The sequence below is a fragment of the Sus scrofa genome, chromosome 3, assembly GCF_000003025.6.
Source record: "Sus scrofa isolate TJ Tabasco breed Duroc chromosome 3, Sscrofa11.1, whole genome shotgun sequence".
In the NCBI taxonomy this organism is placed as follows: domain Eukaryota; kingdom Metazoa; phylum Chordata; class Mammalia; order Artiodactyla; family Suidae; genus Sus; species Sus scrofa.
The window spans coordinates 69264759-69286949 of NC_010445.4; the positions used below are offsets into that span (position 1 = coordinate 69264759).

The 22191-nt window shown below is 38.6% G+C and overlaps 1 protein-coding gene across 6 annotated transcripts in view; it reads right to left on the reverse strand.

Moving 5' to 3' along the window:
* Positions 1–22191, reverse strand: part of ALMS1 (ALMS1, centrosome and basal body associated protein) — a 163302-nt gene that overhangs the window by 11017 nt on the left and 130094 nt on the right. For all 6 annotated transcript variants that reach the window (XR_002342571.1, XM_013996028.2, XM_021087373.1 and 3 more), the window contains 4 exons: positions 4774–4891; positions 3182–3385; positions 2516–2745; positions 470–653 (listed from right to left, as the gene is read on the reverse strand). Coding sequence is in view for 5 of the 6 variants with exons in the window: in XM_013996028.2 (XP_013851482.1) it covers positions 470–653; positions 2516–2745; positions 3182–3385; positions 4774–4891 (736 nt within the window). In the remaining variant the exon portion in view is untranslated. The remainder of the gene's footprint in view (positions 1–469; positions 654–2515; positions 2746–3181; positions 3386–4773; positions 4892–22191) is intronic.

The following is a 22191-nucleotide window of genomic DNA, read 5'->3' on the forward strand; positions in this document are numbered from 1 at the left end:
GTTTTCTCATCTGTGAAATAGGGATATTAAAATAGTATCCACCTCAGAGAGGCACTGTCAGCGTTAAAGTCTGGGCAAAACATAAGGGCTACATAAGTGTTTACTATTATTATTGTTGCCATTTTATGAGTTAGGCAAGCCTAGAATCAGCCAAGTCCTCCAAAACATTATACTTCTGGAAGTAAATTGCTCATGGTGACAGAGCTGGTTTTTGTAAAAACACCATTCTCACTGCACACTCTCATTTTTAAGGTGTAGTGACAGGGCAAGAGCAACTGGGCTTACGTGGATCAGTGCTGAGAGCGAAAACTGGGCAGGTGGTTCTGCTACCTAAGGAGACTGCAGTCTCAGAAAGCAAAAAGTCCCTTTCTGAGCATGTAACTGGCCTGGTACTGAGCAGTGCTCCCTTGCATGAAGCAGACCTTGCCCCTTCTCCCGACTAAAAGGAAAGCCAATGGGCAGGATGCACCTCTCTTGGGGAGCTGGTGCATGGGGTTCCGGCAGCCTTGCCATTCTTGCACAGTGTTGAACAGTGCCTCCCGCTCACTCTGTAACACGTTCTGCAGCTTCCTCTCCTGGACTATTAACTTCAGGCGCTTTATCCGTTCCCCAGAGCGGGAGATGAAGTCAGGTCTATGAAGCTGAAGTGACTCCTGTGGAGGAGAGAAAACCCCCAACCTCACATTAATGACGCAGTCTTTTCTGCAAGGGCCTAGAAAAATAGGTTTTCCAAGCAGGTTTGTAAATACAGAAAACATCTAGAGTTGAAGAATGATCTAACAACTCTCTGTGGGGGGGAGACGCTCTGATAGGAAAATCAGAGGGATCAAAGAAACAAGCCCAGGATTAAGATTGTGGCACAAATAACAAGTGCTGGAGGGGCTGTGGAGAAAAGGGAACCCTCCTGCACTATTGGTGGGAATGTAAACTGGTACAGCCACTATGGAGAACAGTTTGGAGATACCTTAGAAATCTATACATAGAACTTCCATATGACCCCGCAATCCCACTCTTGGGCATCTATCCGGACAAAACTCTACTTAAAAGAGACACATGCACCCACCCGCATGTTCATTGCAGCCCTATTCACAATAGCCAGGACATGGAAACAACCCAAATGTTCATCGACAGATGATTGGATTCAGAAGATGTGGTATATATACACAATGGAATACTACTCAGCCATAAAAAAGAATGACATAATGCCATTTGCAGCAACATGGATGGAACTACAGAATCTCATACTGAGTGAAATGAACCAGAAAGACAAAGACAAAGACAAATACCATATGATATCACTTATAACTGGAATCTAATATCCAGCACAAATGAACATCTCCTCAGAAAAGAAAATCATGGACTTGGAGAAAAGACTTGTGGCTGCCTGATGGGAGGGGGAGGGAGTGGGAGGGATCGGGAGCTTGGACTTATCAGACACAACTTAGAATAGATATACAAGGAGATCCTACTGAATAGCATTGAGAACTTTGTCTAGATACTCATGTTGCAACAGAACAAAGGGTGGGGGAAAAAAATGTAATTGCAATGTATACATGTAAGGATAACCTGACCCCCTTGCTGTACAGTGGGAAAATAAAAAAATTAAAAAAAATTTAAAAAAAAAGACTGTGGCAATTACAACTCTCCCCAACATGGATGGGATAAAGCTTGGCTCACTGTGCTAATTTAAATTTCCGTTCAGGAATTCCTGTGTGGCTCAGTGGTAACAAACCCAACTACTATGCATGAGAGAGCGGGTTTGATCCCTGGCCTCACTCAGTGGGTTAAGGATCTGGTGTTACTGTGAGCTGCAGCTTGGATTTGACCCCTAGCCTGGGAACCTCCATATGCCTCAGGTGTGGCCCTAGAAAGAAGAAAAAAAAAAAATCCCTTCAAAGAAATACATGATTAAATAACATTTTCTTTAGCTTCCCAGGTACTTATAAAGAAGAGACTTGGTACATTTAAAACCCCAAGGTAAGTAGAAATAGGAGTTATGTCAGTGGAGGAACAAATACAAAGTTGCCACAAACATCAGGCCTCCATTCCACTCCTCTATCTACAAACCTTATGAGCAGCTACACAACATCCTCCTGCCTGCTACTCTGCCCCCAGATACCAAGGGTGATACACAATTTATAATGGCTAATGGTAAGGCAGCCTTTGATCAATGAGTGTGATGAACTGTGGAGGTGCTAGAAATGAGGGTCACACAATCTACTTCTGAAGCCCCCCCCTTTTTTTTACTTTTTAGGGCCACAATTGCAGCATATGGAGGTTCCCAGGCTAGGGGTCTAATCAGAGCTACAGCTGCCAGCTGATACCCCAGCCGCAGCAACGCCAGACCCGAGCCATGTCTGTGAACTACCATAGCTCATAGTAACTCCAGATCCTCAACCCATTGAGAGAGGCCAGGGATTGAACCCACAACCTCAGGGTTCCTAGTTGGATTCGTTTCCGCTGCGCCACAACAGGAACCCCACATTTGGCTAAAATTAACTCCAAGTCATTGTACCTGCAGGGTTGCTCTCACAAAAGGCTTCAGTGGATGTCTGCCGGGGCCTGCAAGTGAGCCGTGGCTGAATATGTGTTGTTCCTGCCAGTTCTGTTCCCGCAGAGGCTCTCTCCAGGGTTTGGTGTTGGTTATTGGTGCAAACCAGGAGATACCAGGGCCATGAAACTTGGGCAGGTTTTCCTTCTTAGGACCAGATTTCACATTTTCCACAGGAACAAACCATGAAACTCCTATAGGAAATATTTTTAAGAAAGAAAAAGGATTTTTCATTTTTCTCATCAGAGACATGTGCATAATAAGGTTCTCGGGGCTCAGCTGTTAGGGGCCACTGGGAAGCCTTAGAATCTGCTTAACTGCAGGTATGAGTCTGTAATTGGAGCGCTAGACACAGCTGGCCCTCTGCATCTGTGTATGCAGAACCCCTGGATTTGGGGGGTGGTACTGTGCTGCTTTTTATAAGGGACTTGAGCATCCATGGATTTCGGTATCCACAAGGGGTACTGGAACTAAACCCCCTGTGGATATGGAGGGATTATTGTACTTTGGTGGTGCTGGGGGAAGACAGAATCAATACTGAGTCATTTAGAAACAAAGAATCTTGGCATTGCAAGAGACCAGAAATTCACTAGTTTCTTTTTTGCTAAGAAAGCAGAATTAGAAACTGACCTTCACAGCAGCTCTGCTTGTTCTTCCTTAACTTTGTGTCCCCAAAATAACTGGTAAGGATTCTTTTCTCTTCTATTTTTTCTTCTGACAAAGAAGTCACATCACTGTCCTCTTCTACTCTGGCCTCGCTGGAACTTGGAGTTGGGAACGTCATCCCAACGTCTCGAGTGTGTTTTCTGACACCATTCACAATTTCCAAGGTACCTGAAGGGAAAGATCACAAACATCTCTGGGAACAGCGTTGAGACTTCGTTGGCAGGCATATTCAAGTCAGTAAATAAAAACTTTTTAAGGCTTCAAAACACAGGCTACTGCCTCCTCTTGGGTGGGGTGAAGGTGTATGAGGGAGAGAAAAGAAAGGGAAAATGAGAGGAGAGAGAGAGATGGAGGGTGTGTGTTGTGTGTTTATTTCTGTCAGTTTAGGTATTAGAGGGAAAGAACTACTAATATGGATTCAATGGGAAAAGGATTTCAGTTCTGATCCCAAGTGAAAAGAACAGTAACTGCTGCCCTTTTGGCAGTTACCCAGGTAAGGAAGAGATTAACAGATGGAAAGACATGACTGGAGGGAAAAATAAACAAGGAGAAAGGTTTTTGTTTTTAAGTTTTTGTTTCATAAAATCAAAAGACACAAGAAATCATAAAGTGAAAGATTTTGGTCCCACTGTTGTTCTCCGTTCATTGATAACCCTGTGATTCCAGAAAAATTTTTGTACACACAATTCTCTTCCTTCATTTTTTTCTTCTTCTCTTTTTGCCTTTTCTAGGGCTGCTCTCTCGGCATATGGAGGTTCCCAGGCTAGGGAACCCCCAGGCTAGGGGTCCAATCGGAGCTGTAGCCACCGGCCTATGCCAGAGCCACAGCAACGCAGGATCCAAGCTGAGTCTGCGACCCACACCACAGCTCACGGCGACGCCGGATCCTTAACCTACTGAGCAAGGCCAGGGATCGAACCCGCAACCTCATGGTTCCTAGTCGGATTTGTTAACCACTGCGCCACGATGGGAATTCCTTCCTTCATTTTTAAAATAGATGTAATAGCATGCTATATATACATTGTTCTGTACCTTGCTTTTTCTTTTTAATTATCTTAATGCTCTTGACATATTAGTAGCAAGAGCTTCCTTATCCTATGTAGGACTTCATTATATGGATATACAATAACTTATTTAATCATTTAGCTATTGATGGACATCTAAGTTCATTTTAATTTTCTGCTTATAATAAATAATACTTCGGTGGTTAATTCTGTACACTTGTCATTTCGCACATGGGCACTCCAAGTAAACTCCAAGTAAAAGTGCTGGGTCAAAGTGACTGTGATAGTAACTGCCAAACTGTCATAGGGGCTGTACTTCCAATTTATACTCCTACCTTGAATGTACCTATTTAGAAGGTACCTATTTCCTTGCATTCTTGCCCTCAAACTTACTATCCAAACTGACTAGATTTTTGTCAAATGGATAGGTGACAAACAGCATTTGAGTGTAGTTTTCACCTTCCTTTCTTTTACTGTGAGTGAGGTTGAGTATCTTATCAAAGCTTGAGTATCTTGTCAACCATTTCAGTGGAAATGTTTAAAGTAATTTACCTGCTTGTATGCCCTTGTTCAACATATGCACATTTTGCATGCTGCAAAGGGTAGAGCTCGAGCTCCAGAAACTACTGGTAGAGGATGAAACAGAGTCAGAAGAAATACAGTCTGTCACCTGGAAAAACAAAAGATATCTTATCATTACCTGCAGTCAATGGCACAGTTACCCACAAGATAAGAAAACATAACACGTCACCACGAGCCCTTTCTAATCCAGTTCAAGTTGTTGAGATGAAGTTGTCAGGGCTTGTGACAATGTGAACATGCCACTACATATTTTGTGGTAGGGCGGTAGATGCTGCTATAGCTGGATAAGGGCCTGAACCATTTCAAGAAGGTAAGACAAAGACTGGGCATTTTCCCAGGACTTGAAAAAATTCTGAAGAGGATGATGAGCTTGGAGGGTCTTCAGAATGAAATTCTGACTTGACATCAGCACAAAATTTTGATGAGAGATAGAGAGCAGGGGATGACTAAAGAGAGTGAGTGATGGGAGTTCCTGTTGTGGCTCAGTGGTTAATGAATCTGACTAGGAACCATGAGGTTGCGGGTTCGATCCCTGGCCTCACTGAGTGGGTTAAGGATCTGGTGTTGCCATGAGCTGTGGTGTAGGTTGCAGACTTGGCTTGGATCTTGCATTGCTGTGGCTCTGTCGTAGGCCAGGCAGCTACAGCTCTGATTAGACCCCTAGCCTAGGAACCTTCATATGCCACAGGTTATGCCTAGAAAAGACAAAAAAAAAAAAAAAAAAAAGAGAGAGAGTGACTGAGTGATGAACTGTGGAGGGTACTTTCCAACAAGATCAGACTTAGAAACTTATTCAAGGATAAATGCCAAAGAGCTGAAAGGCCCCATGAGAACTCCTGAATGAGTGGAACACTGCAAAAAGCCCTTAAAGATTTCAGTCCCAAAGGCTTTTTTAGTTACGTTCAGAGCAAGGAGAGCAATAAAGGAAGTTGATGGTGGAATGTTAGTGGATGACAAAAAGACGACCAACTGTCAAACATAACACGAAATAGTATTTCAAAAGCCTACTCATCAGAACAATCTCTTGAGGATGGGTCCTAACCCAGAACAATGAATTGGAGTTTCTAGGTGAGGGGTCTGGGTGTGTATGTGTGTGTGTGTGTGCGTGTGTATTTGCTTTTTATGGCTGCACCTGTGGCATATGGAGGTTCCCAGGGTAGGGGTCAAATCAGGGCTGCAGATGCTAAAGCCATAGCAACTCAGGATCCGAGCCATGTCTGCGACCACAGCTCACGGCAACGCCGGAACCTTAACCTGCTGATCAAGGCCAGGGATGGAATCTGCAACCTCATGGTTCCTGGTCAGATTCATTTTGCTGCGCCAGGACAGGAACTTCAAAGGCATCTATATTTGGAATAAATGCCAGGTGCTCGCCTACGTTAAGCACGTTTGGTAGCGTAAACTGAAGCCCAAGTCAGGAAAGGAAACAGAGCACCTGCTTCCCTGAACTAGATAAACTATTTTGTTGCAAGTTCACAGGCCCTTCAGGGAACTTGCTCCAGAATCCTGGAGGAGGAGTTCCCGTCGTGGCACAGTGGTTAACGAATCCGACTAGGAACCATGAGGTTGCGGGTTCGGTCCCTGCCCTTACTCAGTGGGTTAACGATCCGGCGTTGCCGTGAGCTGTGGTGTAGGTTGCAGACGTGGCTCAGATCCCGCGTTGCTGTGGCTCTGGTGTAGGCTGGCAGCTATAGCTCTGATTAGACCCCTAGCCTGGGAACCTCCATATGCTGCGGGAGTAGCCCAAAGAAATAGCAAAAAGACAAAAAGACAAAAAAAAAAAAAAAAAAAAAGAATCCTGGAGGAGAAGAGCTATGTTAGATGTCCGGGGACAGGAAATCCTTTAATTTTCCAAAAGAAAAGCACTGCAGACTTGGGAGTTTAACAGTCATGACTTGTGAAATTCTAGAATGGATCACAAATCTGATAATTTGCACTTGGAGGTTAAAAAAAAAAAAAAAAAAAAAAAAGATTAGTAGGAATTTCTGCTGTGGCACAGTGGCTTAAGAATCCAACCGCAGTAGCTCAGATCACTGTAGAGGCATGAGTTTGATCCGCAGCCTGGTGCAGTTGGTTAAAGGATCCAGCGTTGCTGCAACTGCAGTGTAGGTCACAGCTGCAGGTTGGAATCAATCCCTTGCCCAAGAATTTCTATGCTGTGCTGTGGCCATAAATTAAATAAAGAAAGAAAAAAAAGATCAGAAAATTTTAGCCCAGGCTCATTAGGGCAGGGAGAATAAGCCCTTTCAGGTTAGCCTTGTTTTTTTCTAGCAGATATGGTTGGTCACTGACTGGCAGACCAGAAGAATGTGAGGTAGAGAACAACTAGATTTGAATAAAATGACAAAACTTCTCTGACATATTTGAAGGCAAGATGAAGTTATACAGGCTGAAGGATAATATAAGTTGGTAGAACCAGCTCTCCCAAATAATGTACATCTGAGATGGCCTAAATGGCTATCAGGATACTAAATAATAACAGGAATGAGGACCAAATCAAACAAGGGATAATTGGACAGGAAGAATAACAGAAACTTCAGTGCAGTAGAAAAAGCTGTCTCTCCTTGAGCAAGCTTAACTGCTGTGCCCATTTCTTCATCTAGAAAAGGGAACACCTGCATTTCTAAAATTATAGAAGTGTCACAAAGAACAAATGACTTAGATTGTAAACTGTAAAAAACTAATATAAAACCATGAGACTTTGATGATGTTGAACAAATATGTATGAAGGGGTGGTAAAGAAGATATGATCGATTGGCAACATACTATTTCTACAGCCATTGGGGAAAAAAAAAAAAGAGGTGAAAACACTTTACATACTAAAATGGACATTCAAGATAGACTGCCAAGTACAAAAAGCAAAGTTTGCTGCCATTTTTATGAAATGGGAAGAAAACATATGCAGGTACTTGCTTTTTTATGTATAAAATATCTGTGGAAGAAAAGGAGCAGATTGGAAGAGAAGTAATAAAACTTTTAATTTGCAGATGACATGATGCTGTCTATAGAAAATACTAAGGAATCCATAAAGAAGTACTGAAACTAGTAAGTTTAGCCAGATTGCAGAACATAAGCTCAAAAAGATAAAAAATCAATTGTACTTCTACATTATAGCAATGAGCAATCTGATAATAAAATTATGGAAACAAACACTATTCACAATAGCATCAAAAAGAATGAAATATCAGGGAATAAATTTAAAGTTTTCACTGAAAACTATCAAATGGTGGGAAAAATTAAAGGTCTAAATAAGTTGTGACATATTCCACTTATGTCATTTAAAAATGGGCAAAAGATCTGAAGAGACATTAGAAGATATAAGAGTGGCCAGTATGTATATGAAAAGATGTTCAACATTATCAGTCATTAGGGAAATACAAATTAAAATCTCAATGAGACACCACTTCACACCCACTAGGATGGCTCTAATAAAAAGGATGGGCAATACTATCCTTTTGACAAGGAAGAGGAGAAACAACCTTCACATACTGTTGAGAATATAAAATGGTACAGCAACTATGGAAAACATTTTGACATTTTCTTAAAAATTGAATATAATCTTACCATATGACTCAGCAATTCCCCTCCAAGGTATACACCCAAAAGATATGAAAACATATGTCAGAGTTCCCGTTGTGGTGCAGCGGAAATGAATCTGACTAGGATTCATGAGGACGTGGGTGCGATCCCTGGCCTCGATCAGTGGGTTAAGGATCCAGCGTTGCCATGAGCTGTGGTGTAGGTCATAGACTCGGCTTGGATCTGGCGTTGCTCCAACTCGACCCCTAACCTGGGAACCTCTATATGCTGTGGGTGTGGCCCCACAAAAGCAAAAAAAAAAAAAATAAAAAAATAAAAAATAAAGAAAACATACGTCCACACAAAAATTTTTACACAAATGTTCATAGCAGCATTATTCATATTCTCCCCAAAGTCAAACAATCCAAATGTCCAACAACTGGCAACTGGATAAGCAAAATGCTGTATAGCTATTCAATGGAATACCAATCAGCAATCAAAAAGAGTACTGATACCTACAACATGGATGAACCTTGAAAACATCATGCTAAGCAAAGAAGCAAGAGGCAAAAGACTAGATATTACATGATTCTATTTACATGAAAAGAAAAAAAGCAGACTGGAACTTATCTGGGGCTGGGAATGTGGATTTACTGCAAATAGGTGTAAAGGAGTTTTGGGGGTGACAAATGTTCTAAAACTGGATTGTGGTGATGACTATAAATTTACTAAAAACAGTTGAATTGTACATTTAAAACGAATGTGTTTTATGGTATGCAAATTATATTTCAATAAAGGTGCTTTAAAAATCTCTGTGAAGATATGTAAGAACTAGTAACTCTGGGTAGCTCTGGAAAGATGGGTGCCTGGTGGACAGGAGAGGACATTATCAAATATTCTATTTATTTATTTATTTATTTATTTTGTTGTCTTTTTTTTTTGCCATATCGTGGGACACTCGTGCGACATATGGAGGTTCCCAGGTTAGGGGTCGAATCAGAGCTGCAGCCACCAGCCTACGCCAGAGCCACAGCAATGCAGGATCCGAGCTGCGTCTGTGACCCACACCACAGCTCATGGCAATGCTGGATCCTTAACCCACTGAGCAAGAGCAAAGATCGAACCTGCAGCCTCATGGTTCCTAGTCGGATTCGTCAACCACTGAGCCACGATGGGAACTCCCCAAATACTCCTTTAAATACTTTAAATTTTGTACCATGTATCAATTTAAAAAATAAGAATAAACAAAACAAAAACCTATCAGGAAGAGTGTGGGGATTTAGGTTTAATGGCTCTGGTGAGTTCAATAGGAGTAATGCATATGTTAGGCCATAGAAACATTCTAGCCTAAAGAAAGGAAGATGATAAACCTGCTGCTACCATCTGATGCACATGCTTGGACACGGATGCTACCAACTTAGGAAAGGGGAATAGAAAGCATGACCTGTGAGGAATGATTCAAAGAGGGAAGACCTGAGACAAAATACTTCTGGGATGGAAGTGGGGACACCGGAGCCTTAGACAAATGGAACACATTGCCAATGAGCAGCGAGTGGTAAAGCTGTTGAAGGAGAGGCTGGAGCACCTTGCGGAGCAGAGGCAGAAGTGTTGATGGTCCCTTCCAAGGAGTCTGAGAATCCCCTGAGCTTCCAAAGTATACAACCGGTCACGGTAGGCATCAGTGGGTGTGAAAGCACACACATTTACATCTGATTAAACGAGGAGCCCTGGTGTGTATGTTTCTGCTTCTAGTTCAAATCGCTCTTTCCTGTCCATTAAAGATGGATTAGTAAAATATGTATATTCATACAATGGAATATTGTTTGGCCATAAAAAGCCATGAATACATGCTACAATGTAGATGAACTTTGAAAATGTTAAGTGAAAGAAACCAGTCACAAAAGATCAAGTACTATATGATTCCCTTTACATGAAATGTCCAGAATGAACAAATCAATAGACAGAAAGTAGATTAGTGACCATGGCAGAGGCAGGGGCAGGGGTGGGAGGTTGGGAGAAATGAGTAACTGCTAATGTTTACAGGGTGATTATGGTAGGTGCTGAAAACTGGGGTGATGGTTGCACAGCTCTGTGAATACACTAAAACCCAATAAGCTGTACACTTTATTTTTTTTCTTTTTAGGGCAGGGCAACTCTGAATATACTAAAACCCACTAAACTGTACACTTCATTTATTTTCAGGGCTATACCTCCAGCAAAAGGAAGTTCTCAGGCTAGGAGTCAAATCAGAGCTATAGCTGCCAGCCCGCATCACAGACAAACCAATGCGGGATCCAAGCCTCGTCTGTGACCTACACCACAGCTTGAGGCAATGCTAGATCTTTAATCCACTGAGCAAGGCTAGGGATGGAACCTGCATCCTCATGCATATTAGTTGGGCTTGTAACCCACTGGGTCACAATGGAAACTACTAAGCTATAGGCTTTAAATAGGTGAATTTATGGTATGTGAAAGATCTCAAGGAAGCTATAAAAACGTGTTTTTTTAATTCATGTAGGTAAACCAAAATACATGTAGATTATGAAGTCTTATTTGGAGAAAAAAGCTTCTCATGCTCTATGGTCTTACATCTGCTATTACTGAACTGGACACACAACAATGGGAGGTGACCAATGTGTTGTTTTCATATGATAGTAGATAGTCCTAACAAAAATGTGGGCACTGCATATGGTAAGCATGGTGTAGCACTATATACACATACTATGGCTAGATCACACTGTCAGAACCATACAATCATGTTGACTTCCACAAATTCAATTCACAGACCTTCGCTATGTCTAATTTGTGCTAAGGACCCACCATGGGCTAGAACACCAGTTTTGCTGACCTCATTTACAGGTATGGTCAGTAAATCTCAACAACCTACTTTCCTTAGTCTATGGGAGAGTCTCAGACATCTCCTCTAATGATCTCATCATTCCTCAAGGTCCGGGTGTGGATCAGCCCACTCAGATCTCTGCAACTGGGCTTGCATAAGAAAGAGTTAAGTGACTACAAGACAACAGACATTATCAGCTACCACGGTTTAGGCTTCTGTTGCAGATGAATCTTGAAAGGAAATACATACTGGTTGAGTTGCCAGTTGATGCCTTACCACAACTTGGAAAGGAAACTGCCACCATCAGAGATGTGTCAGGTTTTTTGTACTACTTTTTACTTTAATTAAAATCTAGGTGAGGAGTTCCCAACGTGGCACAGCAGAAACGAATCCAACTAGGAATAATGAGGCTGCAGTTTTGATCCCTGGCCTCACTCAGTGGGTTATAGATCCAGCACTGCTGTGAGCTGTGGTGTAGGTTGCAGACGTGGCTTGGATCTGATGTTGCTGTGGCTGTGGCGCAGGCCAGCAGCCGTAGCTCTGATTCACTCCCTAGCCTGGGAACTTCCATACGCCCATGGGTGTGGTCCTAAAAAGACAAAATAATAATAAAATAAAATCTAGGTGAGATTCATTCCCATATTCATTAATCAGATATACCTTTAAATAGACCCTACAACAACAACAAAAAAAACTGTTTCAATTAAATAATTACTTTTCCGGTAGAAATTGAGCTTATGAAAACATCAAATATAGGAAAAAGGCCATATTTTCTTATACAACCTTATACGGCTATTCTTCATGTAAGAAGACTGTTACTGCTGACCTGCTGGCAATGCTGAGATGCTTTTCTTTCAGAAAAATGGTTTTATGCTAACTCATAACCACTCAAGTTTATGATACACGCTGATAAGAGATACACACCGGTAAGATAGAGTCAAAATTAGAAACACAGTCAGTGGCACCAAAAAACAGTCTTTTCTTGTGAAAAGGTTTTAGATATGTGCAGATCCATCAGATCAAACTGGCAGCTGTAGTTGCAGTACTAAAACTTACTGATCAGTGAAAGGTGACATAATTGCAAAGTGCCTGCCCCCCAAAAACATCTGACATAGATTTAATTCTGAGAGACCAGAATAAAACATCAAAGCAGGAACTCAGGTGCTATTATTATTCACCATTAGAAAATCAGTGCTGGTCATTTATTTCTGTAATACGGTAGATAATAACTGTAAAATATCCACTGCCCCCCAGTTAAGATGCACTGTGCCTGCAAAATAGATCTTTGGAGGATTTCTTCTGGTACATGAATGAGTAAAGATGGCAGAGATGTTAACGATTCTGGATAATGTCAAAATTCAAAGTATGGCTATGAGACTATATCGTTAAAATGTGAAAGTACTCATCATTAGAATTGAGGTCAAGAAACTCTTAACAGGATGGTAAGGTCTCCCAGACAATGGCTGGGTTTGGGGTAGAAAAGAAAGAAAATCAAGAGCTTAAAACCCTCAGTTAATATATGGAAAAACCCAGAAGGTTAGCAAATAATCATTAAAATCTTACAGAGGGTGGCAGAGCTAGATGACAGGAATCCCAAAGGATTTTCTATCAGGTTCGAAAAACTATATTCTGGAAGCCCGTCTCTCTTTCTTCTTCTCTGCATTCTCTCAAATCTTTGCCCTTGGCTTTTATATTTATGAGGCATATGATCACCCTTTTATGGATGGCTCTAAAATCTTTATTCCACGCATGATACTTTTATAAGGTCATATTTATCTATGTCTGTTAGATACTTTCAGTTGGATGTTCTGATCTAACTTTAAGTTTAATAAATAACACTCCTTCATATTTTAGTTGAAATTAGTTTCCTCTTCTGATCTCTCCAATTTTGATAAGGTGTTTACATGCTATTTTAGTTGTTTTGGGTAGAAGTTTCAAAAGAACCACGGCTATTAATTACCAAGTCCAACCGATTAGAGTTCAGCTTAACAAAGCAATATTAGATTGTTCTGATAAACTGAGCTATCATTTTCTTATTTAAAAATTGACTGACAATTAGCTAAACATTTGGCAATAAAATACCAACACACAAAATAAATTCCATGTAGATTAAGGGTTTAAAAGCATTGCCCTCTTGAGGTTGCAGATATCTTTCTTAGCATAGAACAAAGAAATAAAGACACTGTATACACGCTATTATACTATTAATATAAGTAATGCTTAAGAATATGAAAAAATCTTCAGAAAAAAAAGTGGACAAAGGATATAAGAAGCTAATTCTTAAATTAAGAAATGTAAAGAGGAATCCCTGAAACCTAATATTTAAAAAATGCAATTTAAAGCAATGAGTTTTTCCACACATCAGATTAACAAGTATTAAAAAGACTGAAACCATCTATAGTTGGCAAGGGAAAGGAGAAACACATTCTCTCATACTGTTAGTTAGTGGGCACATATATTTGTACAAAATGTCTGGAGGGCACAGAGTTAGAAGTGTCAGGGGGTGTCTATACATTACTGACAGTCCTTTAAATTTCTACTTAATGATCTACCTGGGATTTAGAACTTCCTGGTCAATTTCCTTAATTTGTATTTTCCTAGAAAATCATCCATCTAATTTAGGTTTCAAAATATATCAGTCTAAAATCGCACTATCTTTTTTAAGAAAATCACTGTGGACTTTGGTTTTATTGATCCTTTTTCCTACAGTCAGCATAACCAAAGATAAGGTCTTTTTTTTTTTTTTTTTTGAAAGAACCAAGGATGTTGATTATATTGACCTGATTTACAGAAAGCTTATTTCAATTATTTCCTAGTTGAGCTTGCTCAATTAAGATATCATTTAAGGGTAACATTTTCCTCTAAATACAGTTTTAGTTGCATCCCGTAAGTTTTGGATATGTGCTTTTACTGTGATTAATGAAAAAAGTCTATACTTTAATTTTTAGTTCCCCAATAGCCCAAAAGTTTAGAATGTTTAAAAATATTTATTCAATGAAAAAATTATAGTTGTTAAACTCCAACTTTATGGTATTACAGTTAGAAAATAGAAGCTTAGTTATATAGATCTTCTACTTTGGGGATTTATTAACATTTTGCCTAACTATACAGTTGCTTTTTGTAAATATTCCGTGGGCATTTGGAACAACTGTGGATGCTATGTTTTGTGAATCAAATTTTATATATTTTAAATAAAGCTTGTTAATACTGCTATTAAAATCTTCCATGTCTTTTATCTATTATGTGTCAAAAATCTGATAAAAACAAAGTATCCTATTCTTGCGCATTTGTCACATTCTCTATTATGCCTGGATAAACATGTGAATACATTCTGGTTGAAAGTACAGTGGTTGTTTTGGAAGTCTTTAAAACTCTTCCCTTGGAAATTAGAGTGGAGATATAGGGTAGATTCTCAATAAAATAAAAATTTAAAAAGCCCTACCTTCTCATGGTACAGAAACTTATATTTCTAATCTTCTGGCAAAACTATAAACTATTGGCATAAAAGTGGAAATACAGAGATTTTCATGCATTGCAGGTTGGAATATAAGACTCAAAATTAAAAGTAAGTATACATATAGCTAATAATCCAAGAAATCCACTTCAGGGTTTATGGGCTAAAGACAGTCTCACACAGGTCTGTAAGGTGATCTAGACAAGGACGTGCACTGCTGGTGTTTTGCAGTGTTGGGAACTGACAGCAACCTGGGTGTCCATGACAGGGCAAGTTCATAGGTAAACTGGTAGATGCACTCAGCGGAGCACCGTGCAGTTACCATAAACCTGAATTAGATGTATGTTAGTAATGCAGATGAATCTTAAAAACATAATGCTTAGTGAAAATAAGATAAATACCATCTCTTATATAAACTGAAAATACACAAGTACAGAATATGTATTTTATAAGAACTCCTATATGCCAAGAGATATTTAGATAACAAGGCCGGTTGTATCTGGGAAGACAGGAATGAAGACGGAAGGAGAATGAAATTCTTTAAAAAGGAGGCTATGAACCTAAGAGTACACCGAACTCAACCCTTGTCAGCTGAAGTTAAAAGAAAGTTTTATTTTATCTTGGCATAGACACTGCATATAATACTTCTCTAATTCTACTCTTTCATTCTGCTTCTAAAAGGACTTACTGTGACTAAAATGAAGGTATAAATGTATTTAGGCAGAAACTAGTACACAATGACAGGCTTGAGAATTCTCTTTTCCAGTTCATAACTAACATTTTGTATTCGATCAGTTTGGCTGAGGTCATTTCTGTAATTAATGTCACAAAAAAAATTTTATGGTTTCTCATTAGAAAATGTTTGTTGTAAAAAACAGGTGAAAAATTAAAAAGTGCATAATCCCATAATGTAAGATAATACTTAATTTTGTTTCAGTCATATAAATATATATGTGTGTGTGTGTGTGTGTGTGTGTATATACATATATATATATATATATATATATATATTTTTTTTTTTTTTTTTTCTTTTTGGCAGTGTCCATGGGAAGCTGCTGGGCCAGGGATTGAACCCTTGCCACAGCAGGGACAATGCCAGATTCTTAGCCCACTGTGCCACAAGGGAACTCTATCAAGATACTGCCTTTGACTGCTGACTTTTCACCTTCAGCTTTTTCTCTATAAACAAAACCTGACAAATGTGACTTCTTCTGTACTGGCCGTAGTAAACGACCTCTCTTCTCTGACCCCAATATATAACCAGTCACCAAGAAAAAAAGATGAGAAAGGGAGGGGGAAAGAAAAACATGGAGAGAGTGCATAGAGACAAACAAAGCAAGAACATGAGAAAAAGAAGAGAGGAGGGGTAACCAGAAAAACAAGAGAGCTACACAGTAGAGACAGTGAGACAAGAGACAGTATGGGGTGTGCAGGAGAAGACCCAAGTGCACAGAATGTGGCTGCACAGAGAAAAAGAGAAGAGAAGCAGACAGAGTCCAAAGATACTGCAGTGAGAGAGAAGCATAAACTGTAGGCCTGGGGAGAGACTGCAGAGACACAGCAGAGAGAGGTATAGACAGGGTGAGTCAAAGCAAGGAGGGAGAGAGTAGCAGACAGTTGCAGTTACTTTCTTATATGGACTCAAACCCTAAGTATACAAAGAAGTAAAATATGTCCTGAATACATATGTTCAGGGAAAAAAAAAACCCATTAGCATTTTTAAGGAAACATGGTTAAAGTTCAAAAAAGAAGAAATATGGTTGGAAAACACACAAAAGAAAATAAAAAGACTCAGTGGGGTGGGTGTGATTAAAGACATGTGAATCAGAATAGATACCATATTCATATTCCTGGCCTAAATGACTTACAAATAGTAACAAGAATGGTATTGGTAGGTATTGACCAAAATATTACTGCACATTACTAAGGAACAAACAGTTGAGTCAACATTTCAGAAGGACAATTTAGCAATGTGGAATAAACTTTTTTTTTTGGTTTGTTTTTAAGGACTGTAACTGTGGCATATGGAAGTTCCTGTGCCAGGGACTAAATCAGAGCCACAGCTGTGACCTACACCAATAGCTGTGGCAATACCAGACTCTTTAATCCACTTTGCCAGGCCAGGAATCAAACCCACACCTCCACAGCGACCTGAACTGCTGTAATCAGATTCTTACTCATTACACCCCAACAACGGAACTCCAGATTAAACATTCAAAAAAAATTTCCAAACCCACAGCATATGGAAATTCCCAGGCTAGCGGTCAAATCGGGGCTGTAGCTGCTGGCTTATGCCACAGCCACAGCAACTTGGGACCTGAGCCATGTCTGCAACCTACGCCACAGCTCACAGCAACACGGGATCCTTAACCCACTGAGTGAGGCCAGGGATCGAACCCACATCCTCATGGATACTAGCTGGGTTCATTACCACTGAGCTACAACAGGAACTCCCCAGATTAAACATTTTTAACATGTATGCCTCCTACCCCACAAATCCCATGTTTAGAAGCACATCTCAAGGAAATAGAAAAATTCATAAAGATGTAAGAAAACTACCTAACAAAGTGCAGATTATGACAAGGAAAAATGAAAAAATAACTTAAATATCTGTCATTAAGGAACTAACTAGATAAATATTATATTTATACAGACTATTAAAAATGACTACACAAATCTTTATTGACATAAGATGTCTATGATAAGTGCAGAGCTTCAGAACAATATAAATAGTATGATTTCATGTTTTTGGACTGTTGTTTCCATACATGAACATGATTGTGATGACTGATGTGAAATCAGCCTGTTTTATAAAAATGTAAGAAACACCAGCAAACATTTAATTGATCATTACGAAAGCTCTCACTTTATGCCCTCATGGAGGTCTCTTCATTTGATATTAGGTACATTAGCATGTAGACCTAATAAAATAGATTCAAGACAAGCAGAAAGTATGTGAATCATAAAATATATTAGCCTGCAATTTATGAAAATTTCAATCATGACTATCTCAGGATGGTGTAGAATTATGGGTAATTTCCAAGGTCTTTATATTTTCTTTATTACCTAAACTCTTTTTATTTAGTTATGTTTTTACTTTTATACTCAAAAGAAGTAGCTATCTTTTTTAGACAAAATATTTGGTAATAAAGAAAAGAGAAAGATGTAAAGTGGTAGAAGCATCAACAGAAGCTATCTTGATAGACAGGTCCTTCACTCCAGTCTGTAATGAGGAAAGACAGAACGGGAGGAAGGAGCCTATAGGAAAGGAAGAAATGAAATATGAGAGAGAAGAGAGAAAAAAAACACTGAGAAAACAGATGAATGGATTTTAGAAAATATGCTAGCACAGAGACAGCTTTGATGAACCTCTTCTCTCATTAGAGAAACACACAAACAAAAAGAATCAAGAAGTGAAAAGAATATTCAGAATCTAGGGAACAGACTCATTTCATACCACAAAATTCCAGAAATAATGTCTACAACAGAATAAATTTAAGGAGCCACTGCAAAGCTCTTCTTACACAAAGGACCATACAGAAAAGTAAAAGGTGAGTTAATTAAATTCAAAATACCCCACTGGTATCTCAGAATAAGGGACTGAGGTAATAAATTGCCCAGGAGAAAGATAAATGTCCCAAATGGAGAATGTTCCCTGTGAAAATATAGCTCTTCTGCCCTACCCAGCCAGAATGAGTTACCATATACTCCTCCTCTGGCCAGGAAGAAGTTGGAAAAGGTATGGGAAATAATCTCTTAAGTTTAAATATTTTACCTGCATTACTAAAGGATTTGCTAGAAAAAAATAAGGCCTCAGTCATATTACTGCCTACACAACAATACTATGAAAGCAGCAACCACAAGAGCTAAACCCCAAAGGGGCATATCCTATAGAACAAGATACTTTCCTCATCTCCACACTTGGTAAGGTGGCCACCAGTTTATGAGATTCAGAACAGTGGTAGAGTATAATGTTACCTACTATAGCTGCCCAGAGCCTAGAATCAACTACTATCTCTCTGCCTTTCCTAAACTCTTGAGGGACAAAAGAAATACAAGCCATACATAATCAGCTTTCAAGTTCATGTCCTAGGAAGGGGGATTCTAGCAGTATCTTGTAAATAGATAAAGCAGTTAATAAAAAGAATTTGACAGAGCAGAAATTAACACAACACTGCAAATCAACTATACTTCAACAAAATTAAAAAAAAGAATCTGACCACATTACTGGTGGAAAAAGATGGTTTCCACAGAACTGTTTAGAGACAAAGGTGATCTGAAAACAATATAAGGATTTCTTAAAATATTCTATAGCATTAAAGTAGAAGAAAGGAAGGAAAAAAAGAAAGAATAAAGAGAGAAAGAATTTACTTTGCCAGAAGGTTTACCCATTTTACTAAGTAAATAATTTGTACTCACTCTAGAAAAAACAAAAAAAGAACATGGGCTTAATGAAATAGATCCAAGATAAACTAGGATGATAGAGGGAGATTAAAAGGCAGTTGACAAAATTAACACAATTCATAAAAAAATTAATGAATATCTACCATGTGCTGGAAAACCAAAGGGAAAAAAATGAGGACAAAAATTTACACCATTGTAGAACGAATTTGTGCAAGATAAAACAGAAATTTCATTAAAAAAATAAGCAGCACTGCCCCATCTCATTCCAAAAATAGAAAACAGGTTGAAAGGCAAAATATTCCAGGATACAATTTATTTTTTCTGAAGTTAAAGTAAATCTGAATGTACAGGGATACAGAATTACTTGGTATCAGAAAAAAATTAATGCCCAGGTTACACAAAGCAAAACTGAACAGAAATGAAGGGAGACACAGACATTCAACAGTAATAGCTGGAGACTGCAATATAACTTTCAAAATGGAGAGAACAACTAACAGACCAGTAAGAGACAGAAAGCTTGAACAATACTATAAACCAGTTAACTAGACCTAAGAGACATGTATATGATATTTCAACCAAAAACAGCAGAGTACACATTCTTCTCAAGGGATGTGTACTCATTCTTACTGAAGGAAGGAGTTTGGGAAATTTAAAAATATATGGAGGAGTTTCCTTGCGGCCTAGTAGTTAAGGGTTTGGCATTGTCCCTGCTGTGTCTTGGGTTTGATCCCTGGCCCAGGAACTTCTGCATGCTGTAGAAGTGGCCAATATATATATATATATATATATATATATATATATATATATATATATAAAATTGAAACTAAACAATATACTCTTAATGAGCATCAGTTAAAGAAGAAATCGCAAGGGAAATCAGAAAATTCTTTGAGGAGTTCCCGTTGTGGCTCAGCAGAAAGAAATCTGACTAGTATCCATGAGGAAACAGGTTCAATCCCTGGCCTTGCTCAATGGGTTAAGGATCTGGCGTCGTAGTGAGCTGTGGTGTAGGTCACAGACAAGGCTGGGATCCCCCGTTGCTGTGGTTCTGGTGTAGGCCAGCAGCTACAGCTCCGATTAGATCCCCTAGCCTGGGAACCTCCATATGTGGCAGGCGCATCCCTTGAAAAAGGCAAAAAGACCAAAAAAAAAAAAAAAAAGATCTGATTTGTGTTTAACAGAAGCAGGGGTGGGGGGAGGGAGTGGGAATTTGATGAAGGCATGTACAAACTTCCAGCTATAAGATAAATAACTATTAGGGATGTAATGTTCAACAGGATAAGGTAACTAATACTGCTGAATGTTAAATATGCAAGTTGCTAATGAGTAAATCCTAAGAGTTCTCATCATAAGGAAAATATTTTTTCTATTTACTTTTGTATCTATATGAGAAGACAGATTTTCACTAAACTTTAAGATGATAATCATTTTATAAGTCAAATCATTAGGCTGTACTCCTTAAATTTAAACAGTGCTGTGTATCTTTTATATCTCAATAAAACTGGAAGAAAAATAAATAAAATATATAGAATTATAAGGGGGAAATGGTTAAGACGATGAATTTTTGTTATTCATATATAAATATTTTACAATTAAAAATAATAAAAAAGAAAGAAAACAAGAGAATCAAATACTTAGGAATAAATTTAACCAAGAAGGTATAAGACCTGTACACTGACAACTACAAAACATTGCTGGAACAAATTAAAGACCTAAATAAATTGAAAGACATCCTGTGTTCATAGATTGGAAGACAATATTGTTAAGATGGCAATAAACCCCAAAGCAAGCTACATATTAAATGCAACTAATATCAAAATTGTAAGGACCTTTTTAGCAGAAATGAAAAAGCTGATGCTAAAATTCATATGGAGACATAAGGGCACTGACTGGCCCAAACAGTCTTAATAAAGAACAAAGTTGGAAGACTCAAAACCTCTCAATTTTAAAACTTAGTACAAAGCTACAGAACTCAAAACAGTACAGTTATGGCATAAGACAAGCATATAGATCAAAGGAATAGAACTGACAGCCCAGGAAGAAACCCTCACATCTATGGTCAATTGATTTTTGACAAATGCTAAGATCATTCAAAGAGGAAACAATAGTCTCTTCAACAACTGGTGCTGGGACAAATGGATAACCAAGTGAAAAAGAATGATGTTTGACCCCTATCCTTCATACCGTATGCAAAAATTAACTCAATATACATCCAAAATACAAATGAAAGAACAGAGTACAAAATTCTTGAAAGAAAATATATGGAAAAATATTCATGACTTTGGATTTGGCAATTATGTCTCAGCTATAACACCAAAAGCCCAAGCATCAAAAGAGAAAAACAGATACACTGGGGCTTCATCAAAAGTAAACTATTGTGCATCAAAGAACATAATAAGTGAATGAAAACACAACCCAGAGAGTGGGAGCCAATATTTGCAAATTACACATCTGGCAAGGTTCCACAATCCAGAATATACAGAGAAGTCTCACAATTCAAAAACAGACAAACAACTTAATTAAAAGGTCAGCAAAGACTTGACTCAACATTTTCCCAAAGAAGATATAATAAGCACATAAAAAGATACTTAACATCATTAGTCACTAGGAAAAGGGAAAGGCAAAGCAAATCACAATCAAAATGACAATGAGCATGAAATACCACTTTGCACTTAATGGGATGGCAAAAGAAGTAAGTAGAAGTAAAAAATGTTGGTGAATGTGAAAAAATCTGAACTCTCAGACATTGTCGGTGGGAATGCAAAATGGTGTATCTAGTGTGGAAGACGGTTTGATGGTTCAAAGCGTAAAATAAAATTACCACATGACCTAGTATTTCCACTCCTAGGTATATACCCAAAAGAACTGTATGCAGGTGTACAAATAAAAACTTGTACACAAACGTTCATATCAGCTCTATTTACAATAGCCAAAAGGTAGGAAAAAACCCTAATGTCCATGAATAGATGAATAGATAAATAAAACGTGGTCTATATGTATATAACAAAATATCATTCAGCCATAAAACACACTGAAGTACTGACAGATCCTAGGACATGAATAAATCTCAAAGAGATTATTCTGGAGTGAAAGAACACTGACACAAAGGTCACATATTATATAACTCCACTTATAAGAAATGATCAGAATAGGCAAGTTTTCAGAGACAGAA